Below are 21,367 nucleotides of genomic sequence, written 5' to 3'. Positions count from 1 at the left end.
TTTTGGTGTGGAAATTGATGCGGTCTGAATGGCTCAAAGTGTTTGCTAATGCCCTTGTTGAAAAGAAAACTGGTGAAGAAAATCATGAATCATATCATGAAAAGGCATGAAAAGCTCTTTTTTTTTTTAAAGTTAACTAAAATATGAGGCAATTAATTTTTAATTTGTTGCTGGTTTAATTTACATAATTGTTCATTTAATTCATGTAATTGTTTTCCATTTTGTTCTAGGAACTTGAAAAGGCCTGGAAAATGGTGGACAGAGCCTATGAAAAGGAGCAGGAAGCCAAAGAAACTATTAAATCATTGAAAAAGAAAATTGCCCACCTCAGTAAGTTAGTGGAGGAAGGATCTGGATCATCTCTGGGACAAGACAAGTAAGATTTCCTCAGGAAGGGGGAAAGCCTGATCTGATCTTCTGTCATTCTGCACCTTGTTTAGCCATGCAGACACCACAAAGACACTGGGAAGAAAGAGAGAGAGATCTTTTTTCCTTTCACTTTTGCCATGAATTCACATTTATTGCTTTATGTGTTTATGTAGTGAGCAAGTACAGAATCAGGCTATGATTGAGTTTATTCAGCATTGGATTAAGCTGAGAGAGCAAATAAAAATCAATATTATGCATTTTCTTAGTATCTGCTTTATCTGACTAGCATTTCAACATATTCTGTCTTTCAGAACAGGATCCTGTCAACATTTTTAGTTGTAATGACAACAGGGTCAACTAGTTAAGTCAAGGAAGCAGAAAGCTGGATTTATCTTCTCTTCTCAGCTTTTCATAAGGCATTATCAGTGTTTGTATTCATGTTTGTATTTTATATCTATACATTTTCAAGACTATGGGGTATTGTACTGAACACATATGCATAGAGGGACCTAGTCTTAAGTGAAGCCACGAGCTGCTACAGTGCAGTAGTATTAATGATTCTGAGGACCCACTCAAAAGCCCTCCAAAAGCTGATGCTTGTGCTCAAACACTTCCCCTCCAAGAAATGTGGCTGCACATAAACCACCTGAATGCATGAGAAATCCACTATTTCAGTGTCTGTCCCTGAATCTAAAAGTTTGGTCATGAAGGCCTCTCCTGATAGAACTCTCCCTAAAGACAGCTCTCTGTGGCTGCTTTTTGCATTTTCCTGCAAGAGCCATGAGCCATTACTTTAACAGCTCCTCACTCCTGCATTTCCAGCTGCTGCCCAGGCTACTGAGATCTGCCTCCTTACTATTTCTTTTTAAAGTTCCTTCTAAATTGCCCTTCTGTTCCATGCTTCCCTACTCTGCCCAGTGACAAGGCCGTGGGACCAGACAACTCCTTTGCAGCCCCCATAGTCTTTTATAAATATAAGGCTGATTTTAAAGGTTGAACTTAAACCCACACTGCTGGGAATTTCTTGTAGATTGTAAATGTGTTCAACCAGGGAGTCTGATTTATTCTTACATTAGGTGACTGCAAGACATAACCTAGTTAGATGCCCAGTAGGGTAAGCTGCAGAGAATCTGGTTACAACAAAGTAAAGGTTTTGGTCCCTGAGTAGTTTTGCAGTAGGTGGAGAAGAAGGAATTTTGTTCCTTTTTTACCTTTCTGGGAAACTGAAGGTTTCTTCAGACCCATGAGGAGGTGATATCACCAGAAAGAGTGATTTTTTGGACTAGGTTAGCTTTTAAAGCTGTTTATGTTGACAATGACTATGATCACAACAGACTGACCAGCAGAGTCTTAATCCAAAAGGAGTTTAAAAGTTTAAATCAATTACTTTTAAACTCCTGTTTCTCACAAAAGAGCTTACTCTGGCATAGGAGGAAGAACAGAAATGGTCTGTGACACTGCTTGTCTATTATTTTCTTGTTTCCAGTATCCAGGATTTGCTAAAACATAAAGATGAGATAACAAAGGAGCGTGATCAACTGCTGTCAGAGGTTGTGAAGTTACGTGAAAGACTAACTCAAGCCACAGAACAGCAGCAGAATGCAGAAAGGGAAAAAAATGAGGCACATCAATCCATTAAGCAGGTCTGTACAGGTCACCAGATGGTGGTTTTAGGCTTTGTCCTGAACCATTCTCCACTCTTACAATTGATCTCCATGACTAGGATATTACTCCATGTTCTTTCGCAGTGCTCAGCAAGAAGTCTCTTGTGAATGATTTTTATATATTTCTCTACTTCTAGTCTGTGTCCTTTGCAAAATGTGTTGTTATGTACCAGCTCCTTCCACAGCTTCTCAGTACCCTGAATGAGGCCAAGGGACACAGTCTCAAGCTGCACCAGGGGAAGTTTAGGCTTGAGGTGAGGAGAAAGTATCACAGTATCACCAAGGTTGGAAGAGACCTCAAAGATCATCAAGTCCAACCTGTCACCACAGACCTCATGACTAGATCATGGCACCAAGTGCCATGTCCAGTCCCCTCTTGAACACCTCCAGGGACGGTGACTCCACCACCTCCCTGGGCAGCACATTCCAATGACGAATGACTCTCTTGGTGAAGAACTTTCTCCTCACCTCGAGTCTAAACTTCCCCTGGTGCAGCTTGCGATGGTTGCTAGAGAGAAGAGACTGACCCCTTCCTGGCTACAGCCACCTTTCAGGTAGTTGTAGAGAGCAGTGAGGTCTCCCCTGAGCTTCCTCTTTTCCAGGCTAAACCTTATGGCTGAAGATACATTTGTGTCTCTGCATCTCCAGAGGAATGCTATTAAGTCTGAAATGTATCAGACCCTTCCATGAAAGATGAACTTACTATGGTGCTTAACAAATTCTTGTAATCAGTAAATAGGTTTCCTCATGCAGGATTTTTTGTTCAGCAACTAGAGAACATAGTTACTTCTGAGAAGATCTGGCATATTCCATAGAGGGGGTACAGTAGTGGGGAAGCTGTTGTTTTCATAATCAAGCATAGTAGAAGGAGAGGTGAGAGGCCTTGTTTTCCTGAATAAAAGGCTGGGGAACATTAAAATTTTTGCCTTATGTATTATTATTGTTATTATTATAGCTTCAGCAGGAAATACAGCTGCGACAGACTGAGGCATCACAAGAGGCCCGAAAGAAGGTAAAAATAGAGCGGGAGCTGAAAAATCTTCAAGCTGAAATGGATAACAAGCAAGCTGAGATCAAGAATTTACAGCAACATATAGAGAAGAGCAAAGAGGAACAACTGAAAATGGAACATCATCTGAAAGAGCAGAAGGTAGGGTAGATAGCATACTCTATTTATCAGGTCTAAGACTAGGGCGAGATGTCAGAATAAGAAGAAAAAGGATTTTTCTTGAGGGGAGAAAGAATGAGGTTATTTTAAGTTAATAAAATGCAAGCATTACTTATTTTACTGTAAGTATTACTTTACTAATAAAGACACATGGAAATATTGTTGACAGATTTCAGGTAGATTTCCTCTCATCAATCAGTAGTGCAATGAGATTGTTAGAAAACATCTTGAAAAGATCACAGAAAATGGGAAAGTCTGTGAAGAGCATGGGTGATAGGAGACTGCCAGGTTGGACTTCTGATGTATATTGCCAGTTTTGCCACTGATTGACTGCAGTGGCATTGGTAAAGTTATTTTGCCTCCAACTTCTTTCTTCTCTGTCACAGTAATTTTTATCTACCTCTCAAGCCTGTGAAAGAGCAGAGAGCTGTCTTCATAAACCTTTTTGATGTGTTTTCCCCATTCTGTTTCTAAAAACGTTATCTGGAAATGTCCTAACATAGTGTTCTGCAAGTGTTTGGATTTTCAGGTTTTCAGTCCATTTCCCCTGACTTTGGGAAACTCACAGAGAAGCAATTTCAGTAAATGGCAGGGGAGATCTCATCACTTTAAAACAGTCCTACCTTAAGGAAAATTTCTTTGAGAGTTGTGTGTTTCTTGTAAATTTATGACTTTTATGGCTGTTTCTCCCTTTCAGGTGCCTGAATTTGTGAAGGTAGAGGCCTATGACAATTTTTTGTCAATATAAGAGACCTAGTAGAATACTTCACATTAAGAGATACACTGATATCACTGATTTGATGCATCTTTTGAGGGCAGCTCTGTGATCTAATGCTTGACTAATCTGATAGCCTTCTATGATGATGTGACTAGCTGGATAGATCAAGGGAGAGCAGTGGTTGTTGTCTGCCTTGACTTCAGTGAGGCTTTTGGTGCTGTCTGCCACGACATCCTTGTAGTTGAGTTAGATGAGTGGTCAGTGAGATGGATTGAGAACTGAAGGACAAAGCTCAGAGGGTTGTGATCGATGGTGCAGAGTCCAGTTGGTCTGTTGCTAGACCTCCCAGGTCAGTCCTGTGTCCAGTCTTGTTAAACATCTTCATCAGTGACCTAGAAGAAGGAGCAAAGTGTACTCTCATCAAGCTTGCTGATGCTACAAAACTGGGAGGAGTGGCTGACACAGCAGAAGGTTGTGCTGCCATTCAGTGAGACCTGGACAACCTAGGCAGAGAGGAACCTGATGCGGTTCAGCAAGGGCAAGTGTAGGGTCCTTCACCAGTACAGGTTAGGGATTTTGCTGCTGAAAAGCAGCTCCGCAGAGAAGGACATGAGAGTCCTGGTGGACAACAAGTTCACAGCAAGCCAGCAGTGTGCCTTTGTGGCCAAGAAGGCCAATGGTATTGCATTAAGAAGAGTCAATCGAGGGAGATCGAGGGAGGTTCTCCTTCCCCTCTTCTATGCCTTAGCGAGGCCACATTTGGAGTAGTGTGTCCAATTCTGGGCTCCCCAGTTCAAAAGAGATTGGGAAATACTTGAGCCTGCAAAGAGGATTAGGGAACTGGAGCATCTCTCTTACAAGGAGAGGCTGGAGTTGGAGCAGAGATCAGCAAGAAAAGGTGACACAGCTATTACAATGTCATTGGGTTGTTGTTTCTCAGTGGAATTGTAGCTGGCTGTGATGCCTGATCTTATTCCACTAAAATTTCTAGTAAAATACCCTTGCTTGCATGACAGTGAAGATGTTTTGATACAGCTACTATAGGGTTCATCCCACCCTGTGTCTAAGTCTCAATAACCCACTGTTATCCTCATGTTTGCAACACAAGAAACCGTATTCCTTCTTCTTACAGTGCATTTTCTTCTGCATGCATTCAAAAGAGGGAGATGCCCCTTCACTTCCTTTAATGTTTAAGGTCATGGTATATAGAAACTTCATCAAGCTTATCACACAGTACTGCTTGAAGTGAAAAACATTACAGTTGTCCTTTCCTCTCTTATGGAGTAGTATCTGTTAGGGGAAGTGCCATCCAGCAGAAGAAAAGACCAGTGGCTCCAGGATTGAAGTGTATCTTCTATATAGAAACCATGAAACTGCAGTTTTGGGCTTTTGGCCCACGGGAAATGGTTGTGTCCTGGTCTCAGCAAACCATATAGCCAGAAAAATGTTATCAGCATATTAATGTGGGATTTGCTTGCTAGGAAACAGAGCTCCCCTGCCCTCTGCTGATTGAGGTAATTTGAATCTCATACTCATTTTCAGTAATGATACGTAGCAAGTTGTGTTACTGATGCTTGCCAAATGCTTAACAAGAAGTAAAATATTTATCTACCACCTGCAAGAGAGACCTGCTAAACTCCCAGAAACGAAAAACATGACACAAACTGTGTTATTCATGAGAAATTATCATTTCCCCTAGTCAGTTTGGAAATACATCATACTTCACATTAGTAATTTCATCAGCAGTGAAGTGTGGTTTTTAAGCAGACAACAGTTTGAAGCAGCTTTTTTCTCCTGGGGAGATGGAAGATTCTGCCTTCATGTATATGTAGATCTTGTAATGAGATTAAAAAAAGTTAATAGGGTTGTTCTTTAACAGATCTTGAATGAAAAAGCTGACAAGGAACTCGAGCAACTTCATACAAGATACAGTAAGCTCAAGCAAGAGAGAGAGCATCACAATGTGATTCTTGAACAGGTGCTGCAGGACATCCAGCAGAAGACAGCAGAACTGAAAGTAAGTACAAGAAGGTGCATGCATACTATCAACCATAGCACTGAGAGCAGTCTTACCACTTGAGGAAGGGATGACCTCAGTTCATGTACTGGCAGTTCTCTACAAGTCATTTTGGAGGAAATGCGAGGAGGTTTAGATCTGGCTGTCACTGGATGCCATTCTTTCTGTGGCAGTATCATGGTGCAATCTCCAACCTTGCCACCTGACAGCGTAGCACTTGTCCTGCTGGAGGAGCTGTGTTTTGTAGAACATGAACCAAAATGCTCAGCACAATGTTTATAAAGAATGTGTGGTGCTTTTGACAAGCATAAGGTCCTTCAATTGTGAGATCTTCACATAAGACATATGACTTTCTTTCTTCCAGTGGTTAATCTAAATGTTGCCAAAATCCACTGAAAAATATTAATAAATTATAATGACAATGTGCTGGGTAGCTTCCACTGAAGGGAGTTGTTTCCAACACTGAAACTTCCCCCACTCCCCCCAGTATAGGTTGGAAGAGTTAAATATGAGTAATGAAGATGGTGTTTACTTTTTGATCTAAATGGTTTTCTTGCCTGATTTTACAGTGTTTAGGAGTTGTTTTATGCTACTTAGAGGGAGGTGAGTTTCAGCTGGGGAAGGATTGCATGATTCCTGCATATTTTTTTTTTTATTTTTTAGGGTACTTAAAGAGCAATTGTGCTAAAGGGTAACATGTAGCTGTTAGATGTCATTACTCTGTCTACCATATCTTGCATTTTGTGTCGTCACTGGGGTTAAAATACTAAACGTTAGAAAATCTGGGTAGAAAACCTTTATGTTCTCAAAGTTTAGTCAAGTACAGCCAAGGCATCTAAATAAAAAGGGTTGTTTGCCAATAGGGAGTTGTTGTTAGTCTGAATGATAAAAATCAACCACTGACAGATTAAAAGCTCAGTTTATAACTAGTCACGCAGATCATTCTGATGTGGATCCTTAATGGGCTATATGGTAGGAGATTGTTTTCTGTTGTACTTTTTCAGGCTGACTGGAAGATATTTTTCTTACCTACTTGAAATACAAAGTACTGTCTTTTCCAGGTTAGCTGGTTTCATCATTACTTCTGGCCATACCATTACTGTTTAACATTTGACAGTTGTTAAATTACTCACATTTGGTGTTCTAGGGCATCAAAAAGTGGATTTTGATTCTATAATGTTATAGAATACATAGAATACACAGAATAAACCAGGTTGGAAGAGACCTTCAAGATCATCGCGTCCAACCCATCAGCCAATCCAACACCACCTAAACAACTAACCCATGGCACCAAGCACCCCATCAAGTCTTCTCCTGAAAACCTCCAATGATGGCGACTCCACCACCTCCCCAGGCAGCCCATTCCAATGGGCAATCACTCTCTCTGTATAGAACTTTTTCCTAACATCTAGCCTGAACCTCCCCTGGCGCAGCCTGAGACTGTGTCCTCTTGTTCTGGTATTGGCTGCCTGGGAGAAGAGACCAACATCCATCTGTCTACAACCTCCCTTCAGGTAGTTGTAGAGAGTAATAAGAGAGTAAATAATAAGTAATAATAATAAGTAATAAATAAATAATAATAAGTAATAAGTAATAAGAGAGTAAATAATTACCCCAGCTTCAAGATAAGTTCAGAGTCATGCACGTGGACTTCTGGGAACAAAAAAACCAGAAGATGCTGCCCAGTTAGTGATTAAGCCAATTGCTAAAGCTTCTAAGAGGCTGGAGACTCATGATCTGAGATGCCCTTTTGGTAGGCACTGTGCTTGCAGCTTCACCCTGCAGTGCGCTGAGTGCCTCCACTGTGGTGTTGGTCAACCCAAGCTGTGCAAGTACACATGAATCTCTTTGAAGATTATTGTCAGTAAGAATTGAGAAGATTCACATCCTCCCAGAGGACACTCACATAGTGTGATTTACCATCCCACAGAACCAGCATCTGAGGCTGTAAGTGGAGCATAGTCGTCTGTGATGGTTGTAAAACCTAACAGCAGTGCTGAATTGGATGAGGAAGTTATATTTACCTCTTAAAATGAAGGAGACTAGTTTCTGTTTTGATTATTGATCGTGTTTCCTGGGAACCAGTCACGTGGTGTTTTGATTGATTATTTCCCCCCCCTGATTGTATAGCAAATGAAATAAACTGCACATTTTGCCTTTTATTTGTAAAACCATAGGGTATGAAAGAGATGAGGATAACAGATACCTGCTATCAGGGACATGCAATCAGACCATACTGGAGCTATCTTTCTCATCACAGTCACTGTCCCTAATACTTCAAAGGAAGTTAGAGCTGCCCATGTTTCATCTGCTGGACTAATTGGGTAGTGCACTGTGAGGCTTGCACCTGGGGATTCTTTATTGATCATTTTCTAAAACATGTGATTTGATTATCATTTTCCATGCCCTAGCTGGCTTTGTTTAAATTATTTTAAGTATTTTTCCAGTAGCTAATTATCATCTTTCAGGTTATCCACGGCACTTTAAACCTTTGCTTCCTGAATTTAATGGAATAAATATATACCAAGTACACAGACATTTTCTTTCTGTGGATATTTTTTTCTCTCCTTTCCTTGTTGCTGTTCTGTAGGCCAGAGATGAAGAAGTGATTCAGGTGCACACTGAAATTTCAAAGCTGAGCAAAGTAAGAGATGTTCTTCAGAATAAGCTGCGTGTGGCTGAGGAACAAAAAGTTGATGCAGAACATGAGAGAAACAACCTAAAAAATCAAATAGCTGGACTAGAGAAAGGTAGGTGCCTAAGTGATGGGGGGGATCTCTCTTCTGATTGATAATTTACAGGAACATCCTCCTGTTAGGATCATTCTGCTTTAGTGTTTAGTATGAAACTGTACAAATGGCAGTTGGAATCTACAGCAGCATTTAAAAAAACAACCTTGTAGGCTTACAGAATTTTCTTAATGTAGCATATGTAGGCGAAAAGGCCAAGCTGGATGGAGCTCTGAGCAACCTGATCTAGTGTGAGGTGTCCTTGCCCTTGGCAGGGGGGTTGGAACTAGTTGATCCTTCCAACCCTGACAGTTCTGTGATTCTACGAAAACACAACAGACATAATTGAACTTTGTGGTGTGCCAACTTGGAGTCACCATCATTGGAGGTGTTCAGGAGGGGTCTTGATGGTGTGCTTGATGCCATGGTTTAGTTGTTTAGGTGGGTTGGATTGGTTGATGGGTTGGACACAATGATCTTGAAGGTCTCTTCCAACCTGGTCTATTCTATTCTATTCTACTCTATTCTATTCTATTCTATCATAAGCCCTCATACCATTAATTACTGTGCTTGAGTTTTCTAAGTTCTTTTAAGTATCCACGTAAGTATTTAACATAATTAGCTGATACCTGAGGCTGCAAAACCTCATCACAGCTAATTGAACTGTTCATGCAGTGTTAAGGCTTTTTTAAAAGTCCACTAAGTTCTTTTTGTATCTTTAACACTGATACAGTTTGAACCCAGGATTTATTCTCTTTCCTCCTTTTCTCTAGACTTGGAGGCTGCCAAAAAGCAGGCAGAGATTGACAAGAAAGCTGTGGATGAGCTTGTGAGGGAAAAGGATATACTAAACAAGGTGAGCTTGCATTGGTAATCCTGATAAACAAATCTCACAGCTTGAGAATGAAATGTCTGTATTTTCAAGGCAGCAACACAGAACTGTTGTAGAATAAAGAAAGGTAAGGAAAGCGTTCAGTTTTCCTTCAGCAGAAGCTGACACTGCTTTTCTGTGCACTGAAATAGTGCTAGTACCCATAAACACACAAAAGATTTTTAACATACAAACCATCAGGGAGTTTAAAAATGCTGCCTGTGTTCACCTTCATTGCAAATGTTTGGTGTCCAAAGAGTTCCTTACACATGTGCTTTTACACTACATAGTATATGCAGTTAAATTTTAATCCAGGCAAATTAGGTCTTGTCTAGTAAAAGAGCAAATGAAAATGTCGATGCACCACATAGTGTTTTGGCAGGCTGTAATACTAATCCTTGCTTTCAGGTTAATTTCTCATCCTGATCATTTTCCATCAGCCCAGGATTCTTGTACTGCAAGATAGCATCTCATGTTTATGGGTGTTCCTGAAGGGTAATCTAGTAAATTCGATGCTAAAATGTGATTTCTGAGGTGCTTCATTTGGTGTAGATTCACTGTCCTGTGTCTTAACTCTAGCAGAAGCTCAGACTTTGCAGATAACAAATGCTTGGTCTGTATAAAGAAAGAAATTTCAGAGTGGTAACAGAAGGCTGGTGTTTTAAAGGTGCTATCATGATGTGTTCTCTTTAATCCTTATGTATAATTTTAAACCACACTTGGTTAATTTCCAGTTTGGACTTGCTATTTCTAATGTGAGAAGGAAGGGTGTTTGGATTGTACTATTTATTTTCCTGCTCCAGTCCTTAGTTACATCCACTTGTAAACAAGCCTATCCATTGTTTTTTTTTAATGCAGACTAGTGTTTTGACTTCAAATCAGAAGCAGCACTATTTAGCAGCTCTGCTAGAGATTTTTTGTTTTTAACTTGAATTTCAATTGAACAAATTAAATAAGGGGTAATAATATTGAGAAGTCCATAATCCACTTACACAATGGCATGTTTTTGTCATAGTGGTGGCAAGTGTTGCCTTTTCATCTCAAGAGCCATTATTTTGTGTTCCACGTAGAACTTGGTCAAGGCTACCACTGCCACTCAGAAGCAGATAAACTTGGTGAAGCTGCATGAGCAGTCCAAGAAGATCCTGGAAGGAGAAATCCAAAATTATAAGAAGGAAGCTCAGAAGCAAAGGAAGATTATTTACCAGTTGGAGAAGGAAAGAGATTGTTTCATCAACGAAATCAGTGAGCTCAAACAGAAGGTAGGAACTGCTTTTTGTGCAAGTGGTTCTTTCCTGTCTTACTGCAATATATGGTATGAGATGATATACTAATTTCCTGACATGCCAGTGGAAGGAAGCTTAGATCAGTGGTCATCACATAATTTACAAAGATTTCATCCTGACAGTTCATATTGCCTACTATTGTTTCGGGCCTCTCTCAGGGAACCTCATCATGCATACTATTGATGTCCTCAGATTGAGGCCAGTGAGAGCTGACAATGCTCAACATGTTTATAAGAGATTTAGCATTTTGAGGGATCATTGCCAGAATATGAAAACACCTAAATGTGTTAAAGCTAATCTGCAAAGGGGAGGTTTTCTGGGAAGAGGCAGAGAAGTACTGCATAAAATGTGTGTTTCCTGGTGCCCATTATTATGTATGACTATATTCCTGACAGTATACACAGGAACGTGGTTGTACCATCACATTGAAGGGCCCTCCAAGAAGCTCATTGATTAGCTTTCAGACTGTTTGAACTCACAAGTTATTTGCTGTCTTCTCTCTTCAAAATGATCCTTTCCAATTTCATGTGACCAAAGGCTGTTAAATAATTTTTGAACGGTAGATGCTCCCTGATCTGGAATACATTTTGTCTTTTCCTTGAAATAAAATTCCAAGAAAATGTGATTTGTCTTTATTGCAAAGACAATTTTTCCATCTTTCCTTCATTTCTAACAGTATAGATATGAGTTAAGAACATTGTAAGGGCAAGGGAGTACTTCATAACACTCACAACTACAAGGCTTTTGCTTTCCATTCTGATTAAGGTCGCTCACAGTATTTTGAGGGTGAAAATGACTAATGTTTGCATGTTTACTTTGTCTTTTTTTTTCCCCTCTGCCACTTTGGGTGCATGTTTTCTGTCATTACTTATAAGACAGAGCCTCTGTAAATGGGTTATGACACTTGAGCTGTTTGTATAAAGATGCTTGCTTTGCGATTGCAAGTTTCTGAAGGACTTGCATGCTTTTGTGATTCACTAAAGGGGCAATTCCTGACTCAGCTTGCAGGTGAAGAGCAGCAGAAACACTTCTGAGCACAGGAGTATGTGAGGCAATAGTTTTATCCCTGTAGAGGTTCCCTACAGTAAATTAACTCACTGTTTGGTAGGATAAGACAGGGCAAAACACAGGATAGAAGGAGGGCATAAGATCAGGATTATTATATCCACTAGGTATTATTAAATTCATTGTTTGACCTATGTAGGCTTGAGAAACTGTGTCAAAACTACAGCTGCCATTTCACAAATAGCAGGGAATGAGCTGTTGATGGGCAGTAATCGTGCATCCAGTCAGTGCTCTTCACTCACTTTTTATCATCAAGCTGGCTCTGAAGGAACTCTTGTGTAAGAGCTGGTAAAGAGCCAAGCCCATCTAAGTCTAGAGACTTCTTGGAAGTCCTGCAAAGCAGACAGAGCCATGCTGTCTCTGAAAGCTGTCTGGTTATTTACAGCAGGACAGAATCTATAGAGCTGCAGAATTCCTTTTTCAAAGTCACTTACTATGGAGTAACTGTTGAACAGAGTCCACAAAGCTATAACCACAATAGTAAAAGATTTTAGTGGTGAGAATTCATACTAGACTTGCTGTTCTAATTATTGGCCTGGCTGACTGCTCATTTGTAACATTTTTAAGCCAGTGTCACTTCTTGAATAAGCTTACTTCTAAATTAGACAGAACAAATTAGAGAACAATCTTGTCTCTTTGCTCTTTGTGGTGTAGCCTCTATTACTGAGCTACAAATGTTAGTAGAATATTTCTTGTTTGAACTGAAATTCTAAGATCATTAAATCTTATTTTTCGTGTAGAAGGATTAGGCTGCTGAAAAGGAAGAAGTGAAATATACCTTTCAGTCTCACCTGAATTGTTCTCTAACTGAGCCTTATGAGAAATCACAAAACCAGTCTCTAGTTGTTGTTTTTTTCCACCAAAATAGCCATTTAGAATGTTAAGGTTTACAGTTTAGCATTTCCTTTTGCAAATTCACATCATCTTTTGGAAAATCTAATGCTCAAGAGGCATCTCATTAAGACTATGGCAGCACTTCTTGGAGAAGTTAAATGTCACTGTTAGTGAGATCTTGAGTGGGTGTACTGCACTACACAGGTATCCAGCAGGAGATGATAAGTATACAGATAAAGGCCTGTGAATGTGCAGAAGAAAACTATGAATACCTAATACTTTCTGCTCAGCTTTGGCTCCTCGTTGCCAAATCTGAGAGGTGTAGTGTGCTGTCAGCTGCATCAGGATTGAGGATGCTCAACCTCCCACTGGGCTCTGTTGGGAAACACTGCATGTGTATTTTCTGCATTATTGGGGTTTAATCATTCCTGAAAAAGTAGAGTCAGCATCCAGCCTATGAGCACAATTCAGAAAACTTAGTCCACAAGCTTATTGCACTTACATTGTATCAAAATCAAGTGAAAGATCTGCAAATGCAGTGACCTACTTAAATCTTGCTCCAGATTATGATCACCGCTGTGAAGATAGAAAACATGCTTTATTGATTTCTTCTTCCTGCTATTACTATTGACAGGTTGTTTTAGCAGAAAAGGAAATGTCAAGAGTTGGTTATAAACTGAGACTGTGTTTCTGTATTGCACTGTAAGCAGTTATTGGGCTCTTCTGCAGTCAGCTACCAATGTGCTGGAATTGTATTCCTGCTGCTGTAATAAGATTTTCTATATTTAACTATCCCCTATCTTCAAAGCTGAATGGGAGTTACCTGGTAGAATGATCAATTAATTAAGATTCTGCTCCATAGTTAGAACTCAAAAGACTTTACTGCTAAGCAAAGGGTGACACTGTTGACCACAGACTTTGCCATTACTGACTATTTGATGTAAACTTTTACAAATCTTTCTCCATTGACATAAACTTTAGCTCAAACGGATACCTTCAGAAACAGAGGCAAGAGAACAGGCCGTGAAATACAGTTGGTAATGGACTTCTTTCTTGGATTTTATTCATGTGATTCCTCAGCTTTTTCTTTAATGCTTGGTCTCTTTCCCAGCTTTGTTTTCTCCCCTGAGCAGTGAACCTGAAAAATTATGTGCATTATCCTTAGTTTCCTTTCTGTTTCTTTTAATCTTATTTCCATGCAGTGATGGATTCTGTTTGAATATTGCTTGTTTGTGCTCGTTGATTTTCAGCTTTGTACAGCAGGAGGGAAGGCTGTTAGTTTAAAAAAAAAGAAATCATTAGGAAGCCCATCATAATGATTAATAACTATTTGCATTTTTGATCCTTTGATGTAGTAATTCTTTTTTATTGTTATGGGGGAAACTGTTCTGTAGAAGCGTCGATAATGTTTTGTGGTTGTGTTTATTTGTACTACATGTGATCATCTTCTTCCTACAGTCAACAGTACTCCCATTTTCTTTAGGTAACCTTCACACAATCATTTCTAATCCTTCACAGAAGCAGCTGTTAAGCTTGGACTGAGGTGATTTTTAGCTATGGCTGAAACTTCTTGTGTCAGGGATTTGAATTTGTCATCTTAGAATAAAATCACAGACTCTCCCGCCTCTTTATGATTTTGTGTTAATTTCCTTCATTCCACTCCAGGTCCTCCAGCACCTGAAAGACAGAGAAAGATGTGAAATACAGATCTGTGACTATGAGAAGAAAATAAAGGAGTCTGAGATTAATTTAAAACAGCAACAAACTGAATGTGAAACTGTGACAACAGAGAGGAACCTGTACAGTCAACACCTGATTGAAGCTAAGGTAGAAGGCTATGTTTTCCTTTGTGCTTCTCTCTCTGCTCTTGTTTTGTTCTTTTACTGTTTTGATTTTGATTTGTTAAAAGGAAAGCATACTGTTTAAGTGACAGAGATGGTTTCTACATTGCTGTGTCTTCTGGGGAAAGGATTGTTTTTGGTCTCTGACCTCTTATCTGGTCAGTTTGTATTTGGACTGGAAATAGGAGTCCACAGTTATCATGTGTCAATATCCCTACTTCAAACCATGCACAAAATCATGATGTGCTGGAACAATCACAAAACTATCAGAGAAGAAACTTTTTCCTTTCCATCCTGTCTCCATTTTGTTTTATCCCTTTAGGAATTGTCTGTGTGTATGGCAAACAGGGTGTAAAGGGAATTAAATTACCTCCTTAGCCCTGAATGTATATGCACATTACCGTGAGTCATGATTTAGAAGGCAGAGGGAACACTTTCCCACCCAAAGTGGAATTTTCTGACAGCACTTAATGCTTCCACCTCTCTTCATCCTTTGAGGTAGTGTCATTTTTCTCAGATAATGAAGCTCTCCATTCATCTCTTCCTTGGGGATCTCACTAAAAATACTAGAGGAAGAGAACAGATCACTTAAGGATACGTTCTATTATTCTGCTGTAAAGATCTGAAATACAACACAAACATTACTGCAGCTGGCAGAGATTGAGGCTTTGGATAGCTGTGATTTACAGCCTTGGGTTATTTCAGAATAAGGATTTATAACATAAACATATATAGTAGATAATAAATTTATACTCTGCTTTGATTATGGAGGTGTTTTACTTGAGAAGCAGGTGGGAATGAACTGTTCAAGTCCCTATCAAACTGAGTGCTGGGTTTGATGAGGAGTGAACCATTTTGCTTGACCACTGTCTGCCTTTCATCAGTGGATGTGGTGTTGGGATTCTTGGTGCTCCCAAGCAATTTCTCAACAGAAACAAAGGTGAAAAATTGCAACAGTGATGTTTGTTTGTGTGGTGGTTTGGTTTTTTTTTCAACTATACAACATAAATTTGCTTACTTATAAAGAGCTGGCATCTGTGTGGCGAGCTACAAAATGACACCATCAACTCATCAATCTTTTCAGGTTTTGTGAGATATATAGTGCTATACAAAATGCTGTTCGTGGGTACAGCTGCTAGAGGCTGGTGTTTAGGCTTCAATACCTTACTTGGTTTAGCAAGTCCCAAGAAGATAGGTGTGGCCAATATGGTATTACGTGTAGCAGTGAAAAACAGCCATTCATAGCTCAGTAGCAGGTCAGCCAGCTGTGAAGGAAAAGGAAAAGCAAAAAAACCCCAATTCTTTTTTCCTTTGGGGAAGTAAAACAAATCTGCACAAGCTTGTTTAGCTAAAGCTAGATCTAAGTATTTTTGGATTGCTTCATGTGGAAAGATCCCCTGCTGCCCATCTTGCTAGTGCTCTCTGGAGTATCATAATGTTCAGCTCAGTAAAATCTCTTGGAAAAAACATGTTAGCAGGCTGTTAATATGAGATAAAGATCTAATGCTTTCATCCTTGGGGTTTCTTGTGGTGTTAGGAGCTTATTTGTTTAAGCAAGTTGATTAGGAGACCTGTTAGCAAAAATGATGTTTTTACTGTTCTTCATTAAATGCAGAATTAGGAATGGTTTGAGGCACATGTCTGGGCACAGTATTTTTAAGCTCTCTCATCTTTAACAACATTAAAGAGATTTATGGGCTGTTTAGCAAAGATAGCTTTTAGTATGGCTTTTGCATTCACAGAATTGACTGAACAGGAGGGCTGGGGAAGGACTGTTTAGAAGGGCATGCAGCAATAGGATGAGGGGCAATGATTTTAAACTTGAGCAGGGTAAATTTGGGTTAGAAATAAGGAGGAAGTTCTGTACAATGAAAGTGGTAAAACACAGGTTGCCCAGGGATGTGGTTGAGGCACCATCCCATGAGACATTCAAGATCAGAGTTGATGTGGCCCTGAGCAGCCTAATCTAGTTGGAGGTGTCCCCGCTCACTGCTGGGGGCTTGGACAAGATAACCATTGAGGGTGCCTTTCAACCCAGTGCAATTTGTGAATCTGTGAGCATGCAAACAGGTGAGCCTAATGGCATATTGCTGCATTTATTTCATCTTCATTTAATTTGCCAAATAGGTGTGGAATCCAGAGATTATATTTTGAGGGCTGTCAGACTACTAATCAGTGCTTTCCTTGTGCTGTATGTGAAGACTGCCACCACTCAAGACCTTGCTTACCTACGTTAAGCATGTCTTCCAAGAAAACATCACTCATTTGTCAAGTAAATCCACACCTGTGGTAGACAGTACTGAGAAAGCTCTAAGGTACCCAGTTTTGTACTGCATCAGAATGTATTCACATGAAAGGTTACAATGTCGGTGAGGTGGCAGCCTCTGGCAGAAGACAAGTGACTTCTGAGGCTACTTTGCTTAGATGCAGAAGTGCAGGTCTGTCTAAGTAAGCATTGAATTTGCTGGCTTCCATTTCATGTCACAGCATGTGCTGTCACTGCAATGAGTACAAACAGTTTCTTAATTTTGTGGAGACAGGCATCTCTCTGCTGTGAGTGGAAGTATTTTGAGTGATGTGATCTGATCTGTCTGCTGTGCTACCAGGATTTTTGATCTGTGTTTTGAGATTAAAATATATGCTGTATATTCTCATACCAGGGACTTCCCTGTCTCTTCTGCCCCTTGCAGCTATGTGCAAGCTATGCAGAACAGAGATAAGCCTTTCCTATACTGCCTTGCAGGCATATAGGTATCATGCTTACAGACATACAGGATAACAGATGGATAGGATCAGAAGATCAGAATCTTAGGAATTTGTATTAACTGCTAGTTCTTATCAAGTGTCCACCACATTAAATTAAATGGGTTTATTATACTCAGAACTGATAGTCATTATTTTTGTCAATGTATCATTTAAAGGCATTTTTACTGCAGTGTCATGCTGACATAAACAGAAAATTGTCATTTAATAAAACTGTTCTTTTCCTGTTGGATTAAAAGGTAATGTCCTGTGATATGTACATCAGATCTCCACTCAAACACTGTGGCTCCATTCTCCAGCGAAGGCTAAGTCCCAGTCACAAGCTTAACTCTTTTCTGATTCCCTCTTGGTGATCACACTTGCTGTCCTATTAGGAGGAGATAGCAGAACTGACGAACAAACTGAAAACAGTGACAATTGAGGTGGAGCAGCTGAAAGAGGAGATCGCGAACAAGGAAGCAGCCCTTGTGAAAGCACAGGAAGATCATAAGCAAATAGAGAAGGAGAAGGAATCGATGAAAGTAAGACCTTCTGCAAATACACATTCTTACAAAGGATGGTTTCCATGATTTCACAGATTGAATTGTATTCCTGGTCTCTGGTAGCAGTTTTGTTCTATTTTAGTAAACTACTCTGTAATTGAAGCCCAAGATCTCAGCAGCCTTTAGAGGCTATTAGTTACACAAATTTTCCATGTAACTGGCAAATCTGATCTCAGCCTGTGATTATAATCAGGACCCTGGATTGTCTGTTGGAAGCTTTAAATTTCTTGGTGACTGAAGATTTTTATTAAAAGGTTCCATTTTGCTTGCAGAATTTCAGGTTTTTGGGATAGCTTGATTCTAGCATTTTTTAGTACAGACACTTATAATCCAAGGTTTTCTTTTTAGTAACTTTTTTCTGTCTGCTGTTTTTAAGTGCAAACCCCATTATATTGCACTTTACATTTCATGTCTCTGTGTGACTAGCAAGCATTAGTCTTCTGGGAATTAAGCAGTGCCTTTTAGCAGGTCCCTGTGCACAGAAAGTTGTAATTTTGTGATACAAAGCAGCAAGAATCTGTTTTAAATCAAAGGAAAACAGAGCTTGAATCTTCGGCTCTTCTGCACTGGTTGCAGCCCATCCTTAAATAAGTCATTGGATTTGTGGTGGTATCTCAACCCAATTTGCTGTGCTCTGAAAAGATTTAAGGAGTTACTGCTCACAGCAGCTTATTTTTTCTCTTCACTAAGCACTAGGAGAAAAAACACAAACCCAGAAAACAAGCACCACCCATCCCAACATAAGTCTCCTGCCTCTTTTCACAATGTTTTCTTTTGTCAGTTTATTGCTATGCTGCAGTGACTCCTTGAGTTTTCAGCCCCTCTCAGCACATTACAGTTATGACAAGATGTCAATAGAGCTTTGTAAAAAGGTGATGAATTTGTGTTCCTGTACCTGATCTGTCTCAAGAGTTGTTCTATCAGTGATAGAGAAGTCAAACAGCATCTCATTTCTTGTGTACAGCTTTCTGCCTTAACTAGTCCCCAGTTCTGTCCCATCACCTCAGAACTGTCTGGCGTCCATTTGACAAACACATGATTGCTACATGGTTTCCTACTCAGTTATTCACTACAAAGTATGTCCATACACTGACATCACGTTACTGACTAGCTTCAGGGCATTGTGGTCTTCTACCTGAGTGTCTCTGCTGAATACTAAAGCAGAAGAGAATTCAGAGGAGGAGATGATTGACACAAACACAAAAGAACCCAATTACTTCTCTTGCAAGCTGGCTTCAATTTTTCCTGTTTGCACTGATGTGAGGGAAGCAAGCAAGCCTGAGAAATTTAAGAACATGCTAAATCATGGAGCACTGGGATTCATAGGAATGAGATTATACAGACATTATATTTATGCTTGCCTCAGCTGACATAAAGGCCTGTGATATGTTTAATCATGGTAAATGATACAAAGGATGCCTGATCAAAGCCACTACAATATATACCCTCTGACTTATTATGTCAGCATTCTGTGTCCAGACTCAGTTGTACCTTTATACCTCTTACCTCCAGAACAAATAATAACAATAATAAAATCTCTTACTTCATGCTAATATTTCTGAAACTAAGCAAGAAATTGGTTTGAGATATTGGCATAGGTTCAATATAAATTAGTCTTTCTTGCTGACTGTTCCTCAGTTCTTAACAACTCTGAACCAGCTTCAAATGAGCTGTGCTGATTTACAGCAATTTCGGACCTGACCGATTTTCTGCTTGCATAGTAACTGTGTTTATTCATTTCCTCTTCTCTTACCTGATGTACACAGTCCTTTATACTGTAACTTTTAGCATAATTGTTCTAATTGGAGGTCCTGTTAGTTTGTGGGGCCTCTCTGTGTCTTAAAGTATTGATGTTCATTGCTGTACAAGGCAGTTCAGATTTATTTTAACTCAGTGCGTTCCAGTGAGGAGATTTGTTTATACGAATGTTAGCTGCCAACACCTAATGCCACTTCTTGTTTACAGCTCATATTTTTTCTGACATAAGGAGAACATAGAATTTTGATATATATAAAAAATATTACCCAGCAATGCCAAACAGAAGCAATTTTACATTTGTAGACAACTTTTGCACGCTATTGATTGCATTTCAATATGAAGTGGCTTGCATTTTTATTTGGCTGATTGATTCAGATGAACATCTAACACTGAGTAAGAGAGGTATGAGTGTGGCACCTGTGGAAAAATGAAGATTTTATTGAAGCAAATAAGAATGGAACAAGCTATTTTATTATGACAGTTGTGGGTTGAAACTACCACAACAGTGGAACTGCTTGTGTCTTAAATCAATGTTTTTGCAGGTGCAACCTTCATCACAATCACATTCTTTCAGCATTGGATGATGCTCTTTCCCACGAGGCAGCTTGAACATCATTCTTTATAAGGGTCAGAGCTGTGGCAGTCTTTAAGTCAAGGCTTGGAAGTTTTCATATCTGTGAAAATGAACTGTAGTCAGCTAGTTGCATTTTGACTCTTAACTGCTTAGCAATGATAGAAATTTCTAATAATCCAAGAAGTCTGTCTTACCTTTTATTGACATAGGTGCCTTGTATCATGAGTTCATGACAGTGGTTTTAAATTGCTGGGCACAATCCAGTGTTAGTTTATGTTAGTGATGTGCAATCACTGTAACAGTGCATTGCTTCTGGTATTTAGGAGCTGCCTCTCTCTTCCCAGTCTTCCTCATCTACACATCCACTAAAAAGAAAAGTGCTAAAGCTCTTTAATTTTGCTCTTCTGTGCCTGGTTGCCATCTTCTCCACCAATTCTGTTATTCCAGTGTGAAACCTGTCCCAAGTTGGTGCTGACTGGCATTGCATAGCATGGATTGTTGCTTTTTCCAGCACGGTGAACTGCCCTATCTCACATCCTAGACTGACCTTGAACTTTAAATAACAACTTCATTGAAAAGTTTTCCAAATATGTAAGAATTTTTTGCTAAATGAGGTGTCCCTGAGTTACAGAAACCATTGTCATAGATGAAAATCCATTAGAATGTTCATTGTGTATAATACAAGAGTATTTAAATACTGTTTACAACATTTCATTAAGGATCTTTATACTTACTTGTCTTAGTGGTTTTTTTTCTCAGAAATTGATAAAATATGTACCTCTCAGGAAAGGAGTAAAATAGAGGGAACATTATTAAAATCCTAACTCTTCATCCTATGTACTGGGAAGATGTTACTGTATGCTTTGCTGTTACCTATATTCTTTGACTCCGTCAGGATGAACTGCTTAAAACAAAAAGTAAGGCTCAGGATACCAAACGCTTCATAGAAAATCAGGAAGCAGAAGAGAGAAGACTCCTAAAAATCATTGCTGAAGCTGATGCTGAGAGGTTGAAGCAGAAGAAGGAAATTGACCAGGTAGGAACCTCTAATTTGACTTTTCAAACGCACTGCATTCTATTCCCTCATTTGTCCAATGTGTATTTAATGCATTGATCCCTAGCTAATGTACTGCTAAAGCTGTATAATGCTGTTGAAATGAAACTATTA

General features: G+C 39.5%; 1 protein-coding gene across 1 annotated transcript in view; it reads left to right on the top strand.

The window, feature by feature from the left end:
- Positions 1 to 21,367, top strand: part of CFAP58 (cilia and flagella associated protein 58) — a 62,492-nt gene that overhangs the window by 7,445 nt on the left and 33,680 nt on the right. The window contains exons 4-13 of the mRNA XM_054163590.1: positions 231 to 376; positions 1,856 to 2,012; positions 2,989 to 3,183; positions 5,799 to 5,936; positions 8,527 to 8,686; positions 9,439 to 9,521; positions 10,607 to 10,798; positions 14,387 to 14,548; positions 17,700 to 17,846; positions 21,095 to 21,235. Coding sequence (XP_054019565.1) covers positions 231 to 376; positions 1,856 to 2,012; positions 2,989 to 3,183; positions 5,799 to 5,936; positions 8,527 to 8,686; positions 9,439 to 9,521; positions 10,607 to 10,798; positions 14,387 to 14,548; positions 17,700 to 17,846; positions 21,095 to 21,235 — 1,521 coding nt within the window. The remainder of the gene's footprint in view (positions 1 to 230; positions 377 to 1,855; positions 2,013 to 2,988; positions 3,184 to 5,798; positions 5,937 to 8,526; positions 8,687 to 9,438; positions 9,522 to 10,606; positions 10,799 to 14,386; positions 14,549 to 17,699; positions 17,847 to 21,094; positions 21,236 to 21,367) is intronic.

This window comes from Dryobates pubescens, chromosome 8 (assembly GCF_014839835.1).
Source record: "Dryobates pubescens isolate bDryPub1 chromosome 8, bDryPub1.pri, whole genome shotgun sequence".
NCBI classification, from domain to species: domain Eukaryota; kingdom Metazoa; phylum Chordata; class Aves; order Piciformes; family Picidae; genus Dryobates; species Dryobates pubescens.
This window is presented reverse-complemented; position numbering and strand designations above follow the sequence as displayed.